Genomic DNA, 16,069 nt, shown 5'->3' with positions numbered 1-16,069 from the left:
GCGGCGCGTTGAAGCTGCGTTTGAACACGAGGCCCTAGCTAGAAAGGTCTATGCTGTATCACCAGAGTCAAGTAATTCAGAAGGGTCCCGCGCCACGAGAGGGATTGGAGAGATACACTGCCGGTCGTCGTCTTCGCGCAAGAAAGGTGCGTAACTAATAAAACGGCTGTTAACTGTATATGATTTTACGCTCTAGCGAACACAGGATATTTGTCTTCCTCCCCTAACCGTTGTGTTTCGTAAAGTCCCTACTATTTATACAAGGACTACATTTTCTACAAATGCTGAAAAATATGAAACAAGAGACCTTATAGTTTCTGTACATCATATGTTTTTATTTAATAACAATGCGTCAAATAATCAACCAGTACCTCTAGTCTTCGTTGTCAACATTGACAGTTTGGAGTCCTGCAAGATAAAAAGCAAAAAAAAAACATAATTAAATTTGTTATACTTTTTTAATTGGACAGTTTGAAATGCAAAGAGTTTGTCTAGATAAGGAACATTTATCGTCAGTGAATATATTTATTGGCATAGCAAAAAAACCGCAATTTCTTAATTGTAAAATGCATAGTAATCAGGAGATGTGGCTAATCAAAAATGTTTAAAGATCTGTATTGTCCGCTTGAAAAAAAAACATTTTTTTCAACATTTTTGGTTGAATATGCCATTTTAATGTCACATAATAGTTATCCATTTTGACCAAAAATTGGATCTAAAAGAAATTTATTTATCTGCAAAAACTGTAATTCAAGGAAAAAGTAGTCAAATTGGCTGCCAGTCAATGGGTTTTTGGTTGAATTTAACGATTTATTTTGGCATTTTATAAATGAAAACATTGTTTCATTTCATTTCATTTCTTTATTCGACAACAAGCGGTCCAGGGGTTGCGACAGCAACAGAGCGCCATAACACATTTGTGTCCGCAACCCCTGTAACATACAACATAATACAAGGTAAAAATGTAAACAACAGAATATTTAAAAAATTTAATTAATTTATATTACAGTGTTACACAATTTTGAATACACCTATACAATTAAAATAAAGTTAGCGTTTATCAAGCAGATATTTTTTCAATTTCGACAGAAAATTTTTCAAAGGAAGAGTAACTGCTTGATCTTTGATTATGAGGGGGTGGGGGTGGGGTGGGGTAGTGATGACCATATAACAGGAAAATTGTTGATAGACGAATATTTTAAAGTATCGGTACGTGCACAAGGGTTAAACTTTTTTCTGTTTTTTTTTCTACTGAAGTGGTCAACTTTATTAAGACTACAAAATACATATTCAAAGTCTTATTTAATTAATCTTCATTTTCCATGTTTTTGGGGACAATACATCTTTAATATGTTCTCTGCTAGATAGCTGTAAACAATGAAATGCTAAGAAAGAGTTATCTAGGCTGATTATATATGACGTTGTGGCTAAGGTCAAAGGGTACCATCAGTATAGCCAATAACACAAGGACGATATTGTACCTTTGAATCCGGTGACTGGTACATGCGTGACGAGTGTGTACAACTTGTTGGCAGAATCTTCATCTTCGTTTCGTTTTCTTGCAAGTCTTACACGTACCCTGAAAGGAACGCTCCTGTACGGATGAACAAAATTAGATAAATAATCAATCATGTGCACACAAAATCTTTATAATCTGTCCATCAAGAGGCTTTAATTTGTGAGTAGTGAATATACGAGTGCAATTTTGTTGTATGCGAGTGCAATTTTGTTATATGCGAGTGCAATTTTGTTATATGCGAGTGCAATTTTGTTATATGCAAGTGCATTTTTTTTATATGCGAGTGGAAATTTTGTTATATGAGAGTGCAATTGTTATGAGAGTGCAATTGTTATGAGAGTGCAATTTCGTTATGAGAGTGCAATTTTGTTATATGCGAGTGCAATTTTGTTATATGCGAGTGTAATTTTGTTATATGCAAGTGCAATTTGCTATATGCGAGTGCAATTTTGTTATATGCGAGTGTAATTTTGTTATATGCAAGTGCAATTTGCTATAGGAGAGTTCAATTTTGTTATAATATGCCAGTGCAATTTTGTTATAATATGCAAGTACAATTTTGTTATAATATGCAAGTACAATTTTGTTATAATATGCAAGTGCAATTTTGTTATATGCAAGTGTACTTTCATTACAATGAACAACCACATGTGACACTAGGCTTTCGACTGATCAAGTTTGAAAATTGTTTCTAATAAAAGTGTGTCCAAAATTGGATTGCTGGCTTCTTGAATGTTTAGGTTTTGGCCTCTTATTAAAAGTAGGTGACATTTACAAAATATCTTAAATGGTAACAATAATTAAGAACTGATTTCTCTATTTGAGCAATAGAACAAATAATTTCATTCATTAAATTAATTATTCGTACCATTGCACTCATAAGCATTCATTATTTGTATATGAATTAACAAACTAACCTGACACCACATGACCAGATGTGTTTGTTTAGTCTTGTGTCTATCCTTACATCGGTTGTCCCCATCATCTTGGTGGCAAATGTTTTAATCTCTTTAATGGCACGAGGGGCCTTTCGTTTGAAGGAGCTGTAATAAAGGATACAAAAAAATGAAATCAATTAGTGTCATTTTGAGATAATTTTGAGATGAAATAAGTGTTACTCATTGCTGCTGGACTAATGCCCAATTATCATAAATATGAATGTTGTCAATAAATGTCAACAGTGTATTATCACCAGATTCTGAATCGCTGTACTGTATCACATATCGCTCCAGTTTGGTCCAGTGGGTTAACTTGGTGATATCATTAACAGATGCTGTTCGGAGTATCATTGGCAAATTCTGTAATAGTTTTATGTATCCTATGTGGTGCCTGTATTTTGCTAAGGTTCGGCTTATGTGACTGAGAATAATTTTGGCAGTGTAGCATAGCAAAAAGCATACAAAACAACCTTATTGCTACACATTTCTAAAATTATGTAGCAAAAAATAAAATACAAAACTATATTTCTTGACTCAAAAATCAGTTTGCTAAACAAAATTTTAAAATTAAATTTTTCCCTGTACTGTGTATTACAGAAATTATACATACAGTACAAAGACTTGGTTAGTATTGTAAGATAAATATTGTCAAATAGTCAGGTTAACAGTTTCTATGTTTCTCTAGTTTAGGCATATGTTGATATTGAGCAAATTTTATTTTATGTGGTCAGATACCTTCTACCACACAATAATATAATAAAAGTATTCCTGAACTGCACTTACACGCCGTGGATTCTCTTGTGAAGATGGATGGTGTACTCCCGAGTTACCACCTCGTTCAAAGCCGAGCGGCTCTTTTTCTCACCCTTTTTAGCCATCTGAAAAACAAGGAAGTATTGTGTAAACACCACACACAATTTTTACAAATTTCTGAACCAAAATTTTATTTTTTTAGGACAGGGAGGAAGTCTACATAACTATAAACAACTCCGATAGCTATCTAGGTCTCCGAGTCAGTAATTAATTAATGGCATTCTCTCCACACATCAACCGTTCTTTGATTATTTGAGAAAACCACGACTGGGAGTCAGTAGGCCCAAGACACCAGGGCAGGGACGAAGTGACCAGCCAGGCATCGAGTTTTTAAAAACATCCCAAGTTCCAACAATCAGGCAGGCAGGGACTCGGGGGGCACACGTCCATCACCATGGCATAGGCATTATACAAGGCCGATTAATAATGAACTGAAAAAACAGAACTAACTCAGAATCAAAGATCAAAATCCTAAACCAAATCATAGCTAGCTAGAGTTGGTAGCACTAAACTAGCCTCCCCAAACCCACTGTGTGTGTTACAGAAAGAGAGTGCAATATTTCAGTTCAGTTAAGGGGCTGTAAAACTGTATTGTATTACAAAATCTGCATTTGTTAGTGTTTAAATATTTCATAAGCAAATTCCAATAATTTTATTTGCACATTCGAATAGAATTATTGTGATTTTTATGGATTTATTTTAGGTATACAAAACAACACTTACATTCACGAAGAAAATTACAAAAAGGAAGTTTAAAGGTATGATGGGAAGGAAGGCAAGACTTGGATTATTATAGAGGGGGCTATGACTGAAAAGGTATCCATCAGAGCTAGCTGCTATAAATGGCTCTGAAAAGAATTAGTATAGGCCTATAAGTATGCGTCAAATTTATTTTACCACTGTGCGCGAGTTTGGTTGTACTTGCGCACAGTGAAAATAAATAGGATTTAGATCAGCACTGTGCTCTACTATACCCATTTTGGTTGTACTTGCGCACAGTAATATAAATAGAATTTAGTTTACCACTGCAGTGCACCATTGTGGTTGTACTTGCACGTCACACAGTGATAATACATATGATTTATTTTTGCAATGTGCGCTACTATACCCATTTGGGTTGTAGGCCTACTTGCGCACATAATAAATAGGATTTAGTAACTGATAACTGATAAAATACTTTTATTGCAACTTTTGAATTGAATTAGTTGAATTATACAATACATTATTATACTTAAATGAAAATATCCAAATCCATCAAAAATATCCAATTAATAAACAAAACGTAAAACAATAATTCAATGAACGGACAAGTGTGAAAATACGACTGTGTATTTTATCAGTTATCGGATACTAAATCCTATTTATTATGTGCGCAAGAAGTACAACCAAAATGGGTATAGTGCTAAACTAAATCCTATGGCCAGCGATGAAAACAAAATTATACTAGATGGCAGCACAAAATTATGCCAGATTATAAAAGGCGTACATTTAGCAAAATGTCACCAAAACATGGTGAACAAAACGAAAATAATGGTTATCGTGTTTTTTGGCCAAATTATGCTAGATTTTGTTACAATTAGGCCTATGCTAGATTTTTTTTTTTTAATGCTAGAAAATATGATAGATCATGGGAAACAACCTTTAAAATTGGTTTTTCAGATTATGCCAGATTATGCTGATTTTCTAAAATTATTCCTAGCATGAAGATACCAGATGGGTCAAAGTTATGACAGACGGCATAATTATGCTAGATTTGGTATGACCTATCGATCGTCGACGACTGGTGGCGTGGGCAGGGGACGTGTGAGAAGTACAGTTAGTGAGGGTGTTTTCTCATTGGTCAGAAGTTCTGTATCGTTTTTATTAATTTATACATTTTTTCCTGGAGGTTATCGTTCCGGAAACAATCAATTAAAATGAATATATATTTTTAGTAATAAAAGAAAAAAAAATAATGCCATGAGTTGAATGATGAATAAATGCGATAATTTTTACCCAGAAAGGAAAATTTGTGTTATTGAACGCTTACTGATTGATCACGCGCACGTCACTTGATTATTGATGGACTATTATTTATCTGATTGGTTCGTTGAAAACTTACAGCCTTACAAAAAAATGATAAAGCGCCCTCAAACCAAGTACTGTACGTGGATTTTGTAATCGTTGACCCATGACGGATAACAACATTTAATCCGCAAAACGGGACAGAACAATGGTTGTTTATAATCAAAATATTTATAGTTTTATGTATATCTGAATTACCGTTTGTTAAGGACAATTAAAGTAAGTATATTGGAATCATTTTGTCTTTAAATTAAGGAAATCGGTAGGTTAGTTGAGAAGTAAGCCCAGTTTGAATTTAGGCATGTGGATTAGCCTGATCGTCGCGATCGTTCACCACCGCCCACAACGGGTTGTGTTTGCTGTCAATTTCATTCAAGGTTAAATCGGTGTCAGCTAAAGCTAGGCCTAACCGATTGCCGTAAAATGGCGTATTACCTATTGTTTTGGTATTACGTGGCTCATTCATAGTCTAAGTAGGTGTAAAAGTACATTTTATTAGAGTCCATATATATTGATGTTTAATGTGATCTTCACAAAACTTGTCTTTAAAAATAAAAATTGGCATTGAAATAAATTAAATTAAAATAATTTAATTTGTGCCAATAAATAAATGATGTCTATGCCTAGGGCCTATATATATTATTATAATATTAATTATATAGGATATAAATCTGGTTTTTTTTTAGATAAACATGGAAAAGGATCCATTGCTTAGTGAAGATCCACGTGTAAACAGTTCATCCGATGACAATGACATTGGTCAAGAGAAACCGGTTATAAACACTGTGATACGTCCAGGTAGGCTTACGAGTATCACATCAAAGGAGCCCGAGAGCAGCAGTGACGATGATGATATACGGATACGGGGATTTTCAGTCTCATCAGAGTCACGGCAAAACATTGAGCACTCTACTAGGTAAAGACGTACTGAAATTTAACTAATTTACTGACATTACTATATATTTACTGATATTTATACTACTACCCTCGTTTCTTCAAATCTTTTTATTATTCATAATCTAATATCTAATAGTGTTATATAATAATAATAATAACAGTAAAGTACAGGCACCTTTTGTCTAATAAATGAATAGTTTTTAGGTCTTAAATTCGGACAAATGTCCTTTCCTCATCAAATTTTGAAGCTGCATGCAATATATTATACAATACATTTTCTTAATTATTTGCTCTTTTTATTTTCATATTCTTTTTTTTTATGAAAAATGTAATTTTCCAATGACATTACATGATAACAATCATTAAATTTTATACAGTATTTTTAATATGAAATAAATAAATGTTCTTGAAATTGAAATATTTATTTTTCCTTGCAGTAATTTCCAGACACTTGCTCATCTTATAAAGGGCAATATAGGAACGGGTTTGCTTGGTTTAGCAGTAGCAGTGAAACATGCTGGAATTCTCGTAAGTTTTATTATTTACAATGTATTATATATACAGATAAAAATAGTGAGTACCTTTTTCTGTAAATCGTTAACATTTCAATGTTTACATAGAAGATCTCTGATTATTGTTAAATACGGTTTTAAAACCTTAATTGATTCTGGTCTCTATCATCAAATACCGGTTCAAGAAATTGTTTCTTTGAGCAATTTTTAGCTGCAAGGCAATATGTTCTAAAACCGGGATTCGCAGAATAACAGGCCCTTAGATTTGTATTCTCAAACACACGTTAACAAAAACAGTATTATGTGAATATTTTTGTCTTAACAGCTTGGGCCTCTTGCCATCAGTATCATGGCGGTGGTAGCAACTCATTGTATGTCTGTGCTGGTGGAGTGTAGCCATTATCTGCAGTCCAATAAGTATATACTTTTAAAGTCTTTATAATTATTAAGACTCCAATAAGGAACCACATACATTTTAATAGATCTGGTAAAATTCGGCAATGCAAAGTTAAAACCAACCGTTTTAGAGACTCTTTTTTCCCATATGCTTGTTATCTATATAATGTACATTTTTAAAGATAATTAGTTATGGTATTACGTTTTTATATTGTGTTTTAAATTGTATTGTCTATGTTTCTAAGCCCAGGAAAACAACTATCATGTATGTTATATTATGTGACAATAAATTGAATCTTGAAGACCACTCCATTTTTGCACAATTTCAACAAATAAACAATTGGACACCATTATTTTTTCACCATATCCAAAAATCCATCCATATTCAATATTCCAAAAAAATTATTGTTATTAATAGAATAGTACACTCAATTTTTGTGTTTCCTTATTTGGATTAAATATTTAAGTTGCCTCCAATCTATTGCAAAAGTAATAAAGGTTTCAATAGTTTCACATAGAAAGAATTTATTTAGAGTTCATTGTTTCAGTTCTTATCCTGTGTAGTCATTGGTTAATTAGCTTTTCCAGATTAATTTAAACAAAACAATTAACAAACAGAAACCAAAATAATTGCCTATGCCTAGCCTATGATAACGACTATTTGTTACAAAAGTAGTTTTTCTGTTTTTATGTTTTAGTTCTTATAGTTAATTACAACTTTAGGTACATAGCAGTTTTTTATAATGCAAGTCTATAAACCTACTTTCAAAACAATTTCTTTGGATTGGAACCCACGATCTCACAATCAGTTGTCTAACATGCAACACAATGTGCCACACGCCCATGCCACATACAGTATATACTGAAACCAGAATTGTTTTCACAGAAACCAAAATTGTTTTATTTTTTACAGAGTTGATGCTGTATCGTTATCCTATGGTCAGGTTGCAGAGTACAGCTTTCAGTATTCCAAATTCTCGTTCTTCCAAAAATATTGCAAGCTCGGAAAGTATGTATTATCACAGAAATTGTATTTTAATTTTAATAAAAATAATTTTTTCAGCATTTGGCATTTGATATCAATATATTTAATAATAATGTTTGCCAAATCAAACCATATTTAAAAAAATGTTACAGGGACAGTTACATAGACATATCTATGAATTTGGAATTTCCCTGATATATAAAACTGTGTATGTAATGGTAATGTTAGCAATTATGTAGGCCCTGTTACATTGCCGAATGAAATAGGAAGTCATATACTTCTAACAGGAAAAGATGTGCAAACAACAAGTGCCAATAAAATTATATAAATATTAGTAGAAATAATTTAATGGTGGCCAAAATGGCTATAATACCCTAACAAAATATTCAAAAATGAAATTAAGCAGAGAAAAATTCATGTTCTTTAAACTTACTACATACATTAACTTTCAGTGTCTTTCTCTATTTCAATCTTGTCTCTTAATTTCTTTGATCAAGAGTCAAGTAATTCCATAATAGGCACTGTGTGAATAGATGCCAAAGTGCTGTATCTAATACCTTTTCACATCTATATAAGTTGTTTAAACTTGTAACAGGTTTCATTTCATACACATTTTTACATGTGCATACAGTACAAGAACTTTGTGAAATCTTGGGAGAAAGCATAGTTGCGCTCTATTTGATTACTATGATTGTTCAGTTTAATACCAGGGCAATAACAGGCCTTTCATTGATTTCACCCCTGTGGTTTATTCACACTATGCAAACCTGGTTACAAGTTGTTACATTTTGCAGCTATGTGAAAAGGGTATAAGTCTAACTATACTGTCTTTGTAATGCTATATTGTTGTTTAACTCATTTATTTCAGGTATGCAGTAAATTTTTTTCTAATAATAACGCAGTTTGGATTTTGTTGTGCATACTTCCTCTTTATGGGAGATAACATCATGCAGGTATGTAAAATTAAACACTAAAATTAAATAATAAAAATTGTATTCATTCTACTAGAAACAGTTTTTTATTATTGTACGGCCATGGTGCCACAAACAAACAAACGACATAGACTAATCACTACAGACACATAAAACAAATGATACTTCTACTAGCACATGTTCATTTTACAGTAACTTTCTATTTTGTGTTCTATTTTTAGATCTACCAGCATTACTATGGAGTGGATGGCGTACCAGACATCAAAGTGTTTATTGCAATGCTATTTCTACCAGTCGTAATCTACTGCTACATCCGTGAATTAGATGACCTTGCCATCTTTTCTATGATTGCAAACGTTTTACTAATTGCAGGGATAGCTATCATATATGAGGTACAAATGTTTTCCTAATAATCATATTCAATTTCCAAACGGAAATAAGTTTTATATGACTTAAAACTTTCTTTGGTTATCCTGGTTCAATTAGTTTCGTTTTTATTGTGTGTAATGTTGTTCATGTTTTGAACCAAACAAATGAAATCAATGCTACAACTAGCTACTATTCAGTTTGTAACTCTTCTATGTAGTGAATATTATGTTATGATATGTATAATATGTTCGTTCAAAGTGTAGAGTTGTGTATTGGTGGTTATGATGCTTGGCTACCAATCTAAGGGTCCTGGGTTCAAGTCCTGTCATATGTCAGAACAAAGACTTTGACTTTGTTTATGTAGAGCATCTTGTGTATATGTTTGTCATGTGAACGGGATTGCCACTTTTAAGAAGGATAGTGAATTTGCTTATGGTTATCCATGAAAATTTGCCTAAATATATAAAAACAAAAATAAATGAGATTTGAAATAGACAAACTATAAGCAACAATCAAACAACCAAAAAGAAAGAGGATATGATAGTGCAAGTAATTATAATGATTTTAAATTTGTTTTTGTCTAGTACATGTTCACACATCTTGGCGAATGTCAACCCGTGCGTGACCTACCTCTGGTTGCGGATGTTTCTCAATGGCCTATTTTTTTTGGGACTGCTATCTACGCGTTTGAAGGCATTGGAGTGGTAAGTCACATTATTAACTTTCTCAATATTCCTGTCCATGAATTAGTCAAACATGGAATAAAATGAGACTATTAAATAAAAGCAAATTAAAATAACTTAAACATGATTTAGTTTTAGTATAAAGCAAGTTTCATAAAATTTGGTATTGATAACTCACATATAGATAGTAGATCAGACCAAATCTCCAGGATATAGAACACACTTTTAACTTTTATGACAAACATAATAAAAATGAGGCTCAGGTCAAACCAGACAATTAATTTTTTTAATAAAAAGAAGACGAGTTTAATTACGCAGATGATTTCCAATACTGTACAATGCGTATGTTGAAACACACAACAAAACACAACACTCACATTTTAAGAATTCCTAAATCATTGCATCAGACCTAGATTTGACAACATTTAGTCCAATTGCTCAGGAAAAAACATCAACCAAAATCCTCACATGCACACTAATAGGACTGTTCATGGTGTCAATAAGTCCATGTTGTCGTAAAATCTAAACCTTCTTTAATATCAATATCTTGCAAGAGAAACCCAACAGTTCTTTTGAGAACTAAATATATGTGATGTACCGCAAACCTTATACATCAAAATTTGATTTCGCCATGCAAACCTTCAAACAATATAATATCTTGCAAGTAATGTCTATTAACTTATTATTATTATTAGGTTCTACCTCTTGAAAACCAGATGAGGAACCCTCAGGACTTTAAGAAGGTTTTGTTTGGTGGTATGTCCTTTGTAGGGCTTATGTATCTTATGATGGGAACCTTTGGATATCTGACATTTGGAGAGTGTTTACAAGATACGATTACTCTAGATATACCACAAGATGGGTAAGAAAACATTCAAACAAAGTTAGGGTTAATTTCAATTTTTCTTTTTAAATTGTATTAACGACAACAGGATTCTGGCCTTTGCGAATCAGAGGCACAGAACATACAAAACATTTGGGCACAAATCTGTTTGCTATTACAGTATTTGTATAAAGCTCTGTCTACACTATCAAACTAGTGTGATGTGCCCAAATATGGAAGTGATATGCTCAAATATGGTAATGATATGACATCATATGGGTACATCACATTTTTGTTGTCACATAAAGTTTGATAGTTTAGACAGAGCTTAAGGATAGCCCACTAAGTTCTTAGACTTCTTTCCATCCATCTGGTGGTGATTTGTGCTGTACACCAGGAGATGATCCGCTACTCTTTATTGATAATGTGTACTGTGTTCTTTAACGTGCATATGCGTCATGTGCTATCTATATGTATTCCAACCCGCCAGTTGGAACACACGGAAAGCGGTGATGGGATTTGAACCGTGGACCAAAGGAAACATTTGGTATTTTATGGTTCAGCACAGAACACAGAGACTACTGTCAGTTTAGCCGGGTGCGCTATATGCCACTAAAAAAAAAGAACTAACCTGTAGAATGTCATATAACAGACAAACATGAATAACTGTTTTTTTTATACAGGTTTTACATCGTCGTAAAGTTGTTGTTCATTGCTGCTATTTTTGTAACATATGGCCTTCAGTTCTATGTTCCTATTCAAATTCTCTACCCACCAGTCAAAAAAAGGTTCAATCTTCAGAACACTACATGGGAGTATGTTTTCAGGACTGTACTAGTATTTATTACATGTAAGTATCATTATATCTTTTTTTTTTAAACAAGAAATTGTAAAAATAGATAGAGAGAGCTAGAGCATTCCCTCGACCCCATCCAATCAATAAACTGGGTTCTTTAAAATATGAGCAACAAGTTTACACTCTACCTGCAGTTTTTAATCCTTATCTAACACCAGATCTACATGGTTGACAATGCATTGAACCTGTGCCTATTTGATGACTATTGGTTGTCCCTGCTTTAAACACTCATCGACTCAACATGATTTATGCCAAAAATAAGTTATGGCAATTGGAGCTAATAAAATGACTGCATTTATGCACTTCTTTTTTTTTATGTCAGACGTTTGTCGTGAACGACAATGTCAATTAGTTTTACATTCATCTGAATGATGGATGAAATGGATGGATGATTGGTCCTAACATTGATCAAGAGCTTCTCTCGTCCAGTGCCAACCTTGACCAGAGAAAAGGCATGGGCCAATACGTTTGAGGCAGATACTAGATGCAGGGGCTGCCATAAGAGCAAGCAGTGCTGATTTCAAATGCCTAATGGGACCCTAGCTCCATTTATGCACTACCAACATCCTAAAATGTCATCTCCCAAAAATGTATAATACATTTATTCTAAAGATGTCATCATAATTTGTCTTTATTTTTTGCAGTACTTATAGCTATAGCAATACCAAAGCTAGCTCTAGTTATTTCACTAGTTGGATCATTCGCCAGCAGCTTCTTGGCACTTATCTTGCCACCAGTCTTAGAAGAGTTAAACTACGCTGACCTCGGCTATGCATCAGGGAGGACAAAGTTAAGATTAACCAAGAATTTGATAATTGCAATTATAGGTTTTATTGGGTTTCTGATAGGCACTATAGTGTCGATACAACAGATAATTGAAACCCCTGCAAGGCCTTCACAATGTGACATCAAATGTCCGTTGGAACCATGAAAGAGTAAGTGATATATCAATCACCCAATTCTTTGTACGGTTTCTCCACATATGGCATAATTTGTCCATTTTCATAGGCAAATTCTGTACCATGAAGTTAGGCTATTATGGCCTGTGATACAAGCATCATATGTGATATATATGATACTGTATTACAGGATTTGCCCATGATACTGGACAAACATACATACAACACTGACAATCGACTATATAAATAGTGGGTATGTTCAAACCTACAAATAATTATGGTTTTGTATCAATTCATATTTTAATTAGCATTCATAGAATTTTAGAGGCTGTTATAATGATGCACTAGTTAGCCAGTTGTACCAAGTGATTTTCCTTATTTAGCTTCAGCTCACTGGCGTAATGGCTCTGATTGCTCACAGGCTAAATCAAGGGGCCAGAGGAAGAAAACAGGCATTAAAATATGTCGACAAAGTCTAACAACAGCAGGCTTAGTGTCCCTAGGCCCAGGTCTCTGCATTACGTCACTGCTTCAGCTGGTAATAATCTTTCATATCTCTGCACATCTTAACACATTCCTAGTATGCTGTGTGTGATACAACCGCATAAAGGCCAAAGGAAATGGATTATATGGTTCTCGTCAATTCGGCTTACGTCAAGATAGTTGAAGAAATATGGCAACATAATTCATTCTCTTCTGGTTATATATTTCACACAAAATTACAAAAAGTGTAGGCCTAACTTGGTCTAGGACTGGGATAGGCTTGAATAATTCTGTGGATGAAACATGTTTGAACATGCCATTAAAATCTGGTGATGAAAATTTTACCAAAATCATGCACTGAATTGACGAGAAGCTTGTTTATAATCCAATTTCCCCTGGCCAAATATGGTTAATTGATGATATATAAAATATGAAAACTTGTATTTTAATTGAAATTTTACAACATTGGGTGTCAGATGACCTAATTACCCAAAAGTAAGGGTATAAAATTATTAGACACGTAAAGTTGTTGTTGAACATATCTTGAGACGATTGCTATGGCATCTTAATTAACAACTTAACTTAATTAACAGTACAACTAAAATATAAATGTTACTTTTAAATATTTTAGTATTTTATAAAAAAAATATTCTAACCAAAAAATATTGATGTTTCTATAATAAAATGATAATAATACCTATAAAATAAGTAAATAATACATTTTTGTAAATCTAATGTAACATTTTAATGTATGTTTCTGATTGTTTATGTATATTCTGGCTGAACTCTTAATTTGAGGACATTAACCACCACCATAATGTCAGGTAAAGTGATATAATAATTGCTTATTTGTGTAAATAGTTTAACAGTAAAATATATATTTTACCAATTTTTAATAACCAAAGTATTTTAAAGATTGCTACATTTTATTTGTGATGTGCTATTTTAAGGACTTACAATTATGATCATCTTAATAAGTTTTCAGTTTTTTTATTAATTGTAATTGTATTAATTGTAATTGTGTTTTTTCAAATTTAGTAAAAATTAAATTATATTTTTCTATCCTGTGAAATGGCACTCTTTGCCATTGTAGACTTAGAGTTTAAATTTTGGGTTTCAACAGGCAGCCCAACATGCATTTCATATGGTGGTCCTTAAGAGTCACTGCTTTAAAAAAAATGGGTTAATGTCCTTAAAATCCATGACCATATAAGGGATTCTCCCACCTTGTACCCCATCAGTGATGCTATGCTATATTTAGATTACAGTAGAACCCCTCTTTTGGGACACCCCTGTTAAGGGGACATTGGACAATTTGTTTGGGTGTCGAAAATATCCATTTAATAAGGGTTCTACTGTGTATATTTGTGAAATTACATTCAGGTCTACATCACTAGGAAACTGTTGAGAATAACCCTAGTTTAAACCCATTTTTTAAACATACAGATAGTACATTATATAATATCTATATAACAATAATAACAACAATACAGTAATAATAATAAATGAAAGTGCTTGTTCAAAGTGTTAATTTTGGTTGGTGTTTTTTTTTTGGGTCAAATAATTTCGTTATGGTTAAGATAGGAGCATCACAAATCATAGTCATGTGAAATTTCCACAGCTTCAAGGCTCTGCTTAACCTTAAGTTCTGGTGGTAGTCTTTTCAGATAAATGCTTAAAACTGGAGGTCCTGTTTACATTCATTCATTCATTCTTTATTTAGCCCTTTAAAATCGAAATACATTTAAAACAAGGTAACAAAAACAAGACAGGTGGAAATCTAAGGAGGCAAGGATAAGCAAAAGCAATTAAAATCGCTGTAGCTTGCAGGCTTGCTTATCCACTTATTATACACATTTGGCTCATGCACTTTTGAAGAATCCCAGGCATGTATTTCCCTCCAAACAGTAGCTGCTTACCCTGGCGTAGTACAGCAGTCCATATCACTACTGTTAGGCTAGGCCCTAGTAGTTTTATTTGCTAAGCCAGGTAGGTAAAGGCTAAAAACACAAAGACAGTTTAAAAAGCCTGGTTTCCAATCCCTACAGTGGGCCTACATTAGGGCATCGGGCATTAGCGACTCTATGCCATGAAAATGCTTGTCTATGCCAGCTAGGCCGCCGCCTAGTCACTATCTTGACCCTGGCCTAGCCTACTTTGTACCTTACTTACCTTGATTCATCTTCTTGGTTGACTCGGCAAGTACTGTTCATTTTTGTCTCACATCATTAAATACACGTTTTAACATCATGATAAATTAGACAAACGGTGCACATCAAATTTCCTGTTATTACTAACCCTCTATGATTGTTAAAATAGTAATTAAGTACGACATGATCTTGCCTCTAGGCTTCCTATCTGCGCACCACAACACGTGCATTGCTTGCAAAAACCATGCCGCGCCAACAAAACGAGATTCCGATGACGTCGACTAAACTCAATGTGTGATTGGTTAATAGTTACCATTCGGCCCACCAATCAGCAAAGTTTTGTTTGTTTTGTTTTACCAGTTAAAGTTAAATTTCTGAAATAAATGATGATTGTTTTTTCTGCGTCAAATATTGTATAGACTATGAATAATTATGTTGTAGCGAATAGAAAAACGGTGTAAAGAAAAAAGAAAAAAAAAAGACTTTTTGACATTTGAATGAAAATAAGTCATTTATGCTCCAAATTCACTCAATGGAATGGTCTAGTCTTTGAAAAGCCCTTCTATGCATTCACCAATAAACAATGTAAAGGGTCAATCTGGTCGTGGCGTAACTGTTAAGAATGTCTTACGGATCAAAGTGGTGATTGGTTTCATAAATTATAAATACTTATATTGTACTAAATATTTGATAAGAGATTGATATAATCATTAGATGATACGTGTTACTACAATTACTATTAAATATTTT

At 33.2% G+C, this 16,069-nt stretch overlaps 2 protein-coding genes across 4 annotated transcripts; one reads left to right on the top strand and one right to left on the bottom strand.

The window, feature by feature from the left end:
- Window positions 1-314: 314 nt before the first annotated feature.
- LOC144843653 (large ribosomal subunit protein eL31-like) lies at window positions 315-3,341 on the bottom strand. Its single transcript, XM_078700536.1, has 4 exons — window positions 3,241-3,341; window positions 2,437-2,562; window positions 1,482-1,594; window positions 315-408 (listed from the first exon to the last, which is right to left on the bottom strand). Exons 1-4 carry the CDS (start codon window positions 3,333-3,335, stop codon window positions 374-376), a joined length of 369 nt encoding a protein of 122 aa, XP_078556662.1. The 5' UTR covers window positions 3,336-3,341; the 3' UTR covers window positions 315-373.
- Window positions 3,342-5,440: 2,099 nt separating this feature from the next.
- Window positions 5,441-15,520, top strand: LOC144843641 (proton-coupled amino acid transporter 1-like). Of its 3 annotated transcripts, XR_013612270.1 has the most exons (12): window positions 5,441-5,553; window positions 6,021-6,250; window positions 6,669-6,759; window positions 7,069-7,160; window positions 8,053-8,148; window positions 8,993-9,077; window positions 9,278-9,448; window positions 10,010-10,129; window positions 10,804-10,970; window positions 11,615-11,781; window positions 12,432-14,153; window positions 15,169-15,520. XR_013612270.1 is itself a non-coding variant. In XM_078700518.1 (11 exons), the coding sequence occupies exons 2-11, from the start codon at window positions 6,027-6,029 to the stop codon at window positions 12,716-12,718; spliced, it is 1,500 nt and encodes a 499-aa protein (XP_078556644.1). In that variant the 5' UTR covers window positions 5,441-5,553; window positions 6,021-6,026; the 3' UTR covers window positions 12,719-14,157. The 3 variants fall into 3 exon arrangements, 2 of the variants coding, with proteins under 2 accessions (XP_078556644.1, XP_078556645.1); XM_078700518.1 differs by lacking the exon at window positions 15,169-15,520 and having other exon boundaries at window positions 12,432-14,157; XM_078700519.1 differs by lacking the exon at window positions 15,169-15,520 and having other exon boundaries at window positions 5,447-5,557; window positions 12,432-14,157.
- Window positions 15,521-16,069: the final 549 nt, after the last annotated feature.

The sequence above is a fragment of the Antedon bifida genome, chromosome 5, assembly GCF_963402885.1.
Source record: "Antedon bifida chromosome 5, ecAntBifi1.1, whole genome shotgun sequence".
Lineage (NCBI taxonomy): Eukaryota > Metazoa > Echinodermata > Crinoidea > Comatulida > Antedonidae > Antedon > Antedon bifida.
This window is presented reverse-complemented; position numbering and strand designations above follow the sequence as displayed.

Bases quoted from the DNA above. Each gene is read 5' to 3' on its own strand.
- LOC144843641 (XM_078700518.1), top strand. From the start codon at position 6,027: ATGGAAAAGGATCCATTGCTTAGTGAAGATCCACGTGTAAACAGTTCA. The intron at 6,251-6,668 runs GTAAAGACGTAC...TTTTCCTTGCAG, and splicing joins AACATTGAGCACTCTACTAG to TAATTTCCAGACACTTGCTC. The intron at 10,130-10,803 runs GTAAGTCACATT...TATTATTATTAG, and splicing joins CGTTTGAAGGCATTGGAGTG to GTTCTACCTCTTGAAAACCA.
- LOC144843653 (XM_078700536.1), bottom strand. From the start codon at position 3,335: ATGGCTAAAAAGGGTGAGAAAAAGAGCCGCTCGGCTTTGAACGAGGTG. The intron at 2,563-3,240 runs GTAAGTGCAGTT...CCTTTATTACAG, and splicing joins CACAAGAGAATCCACGGCGT to CTCCTTCAAACGAAAGGCCC. The intron at 409-1,481 runs GTACAATATCGT...TTTATCTTGCAG, and splicing joins ACCAGTCACCGGATTCAAAG to GACTCCAAACTGTCAATGTT.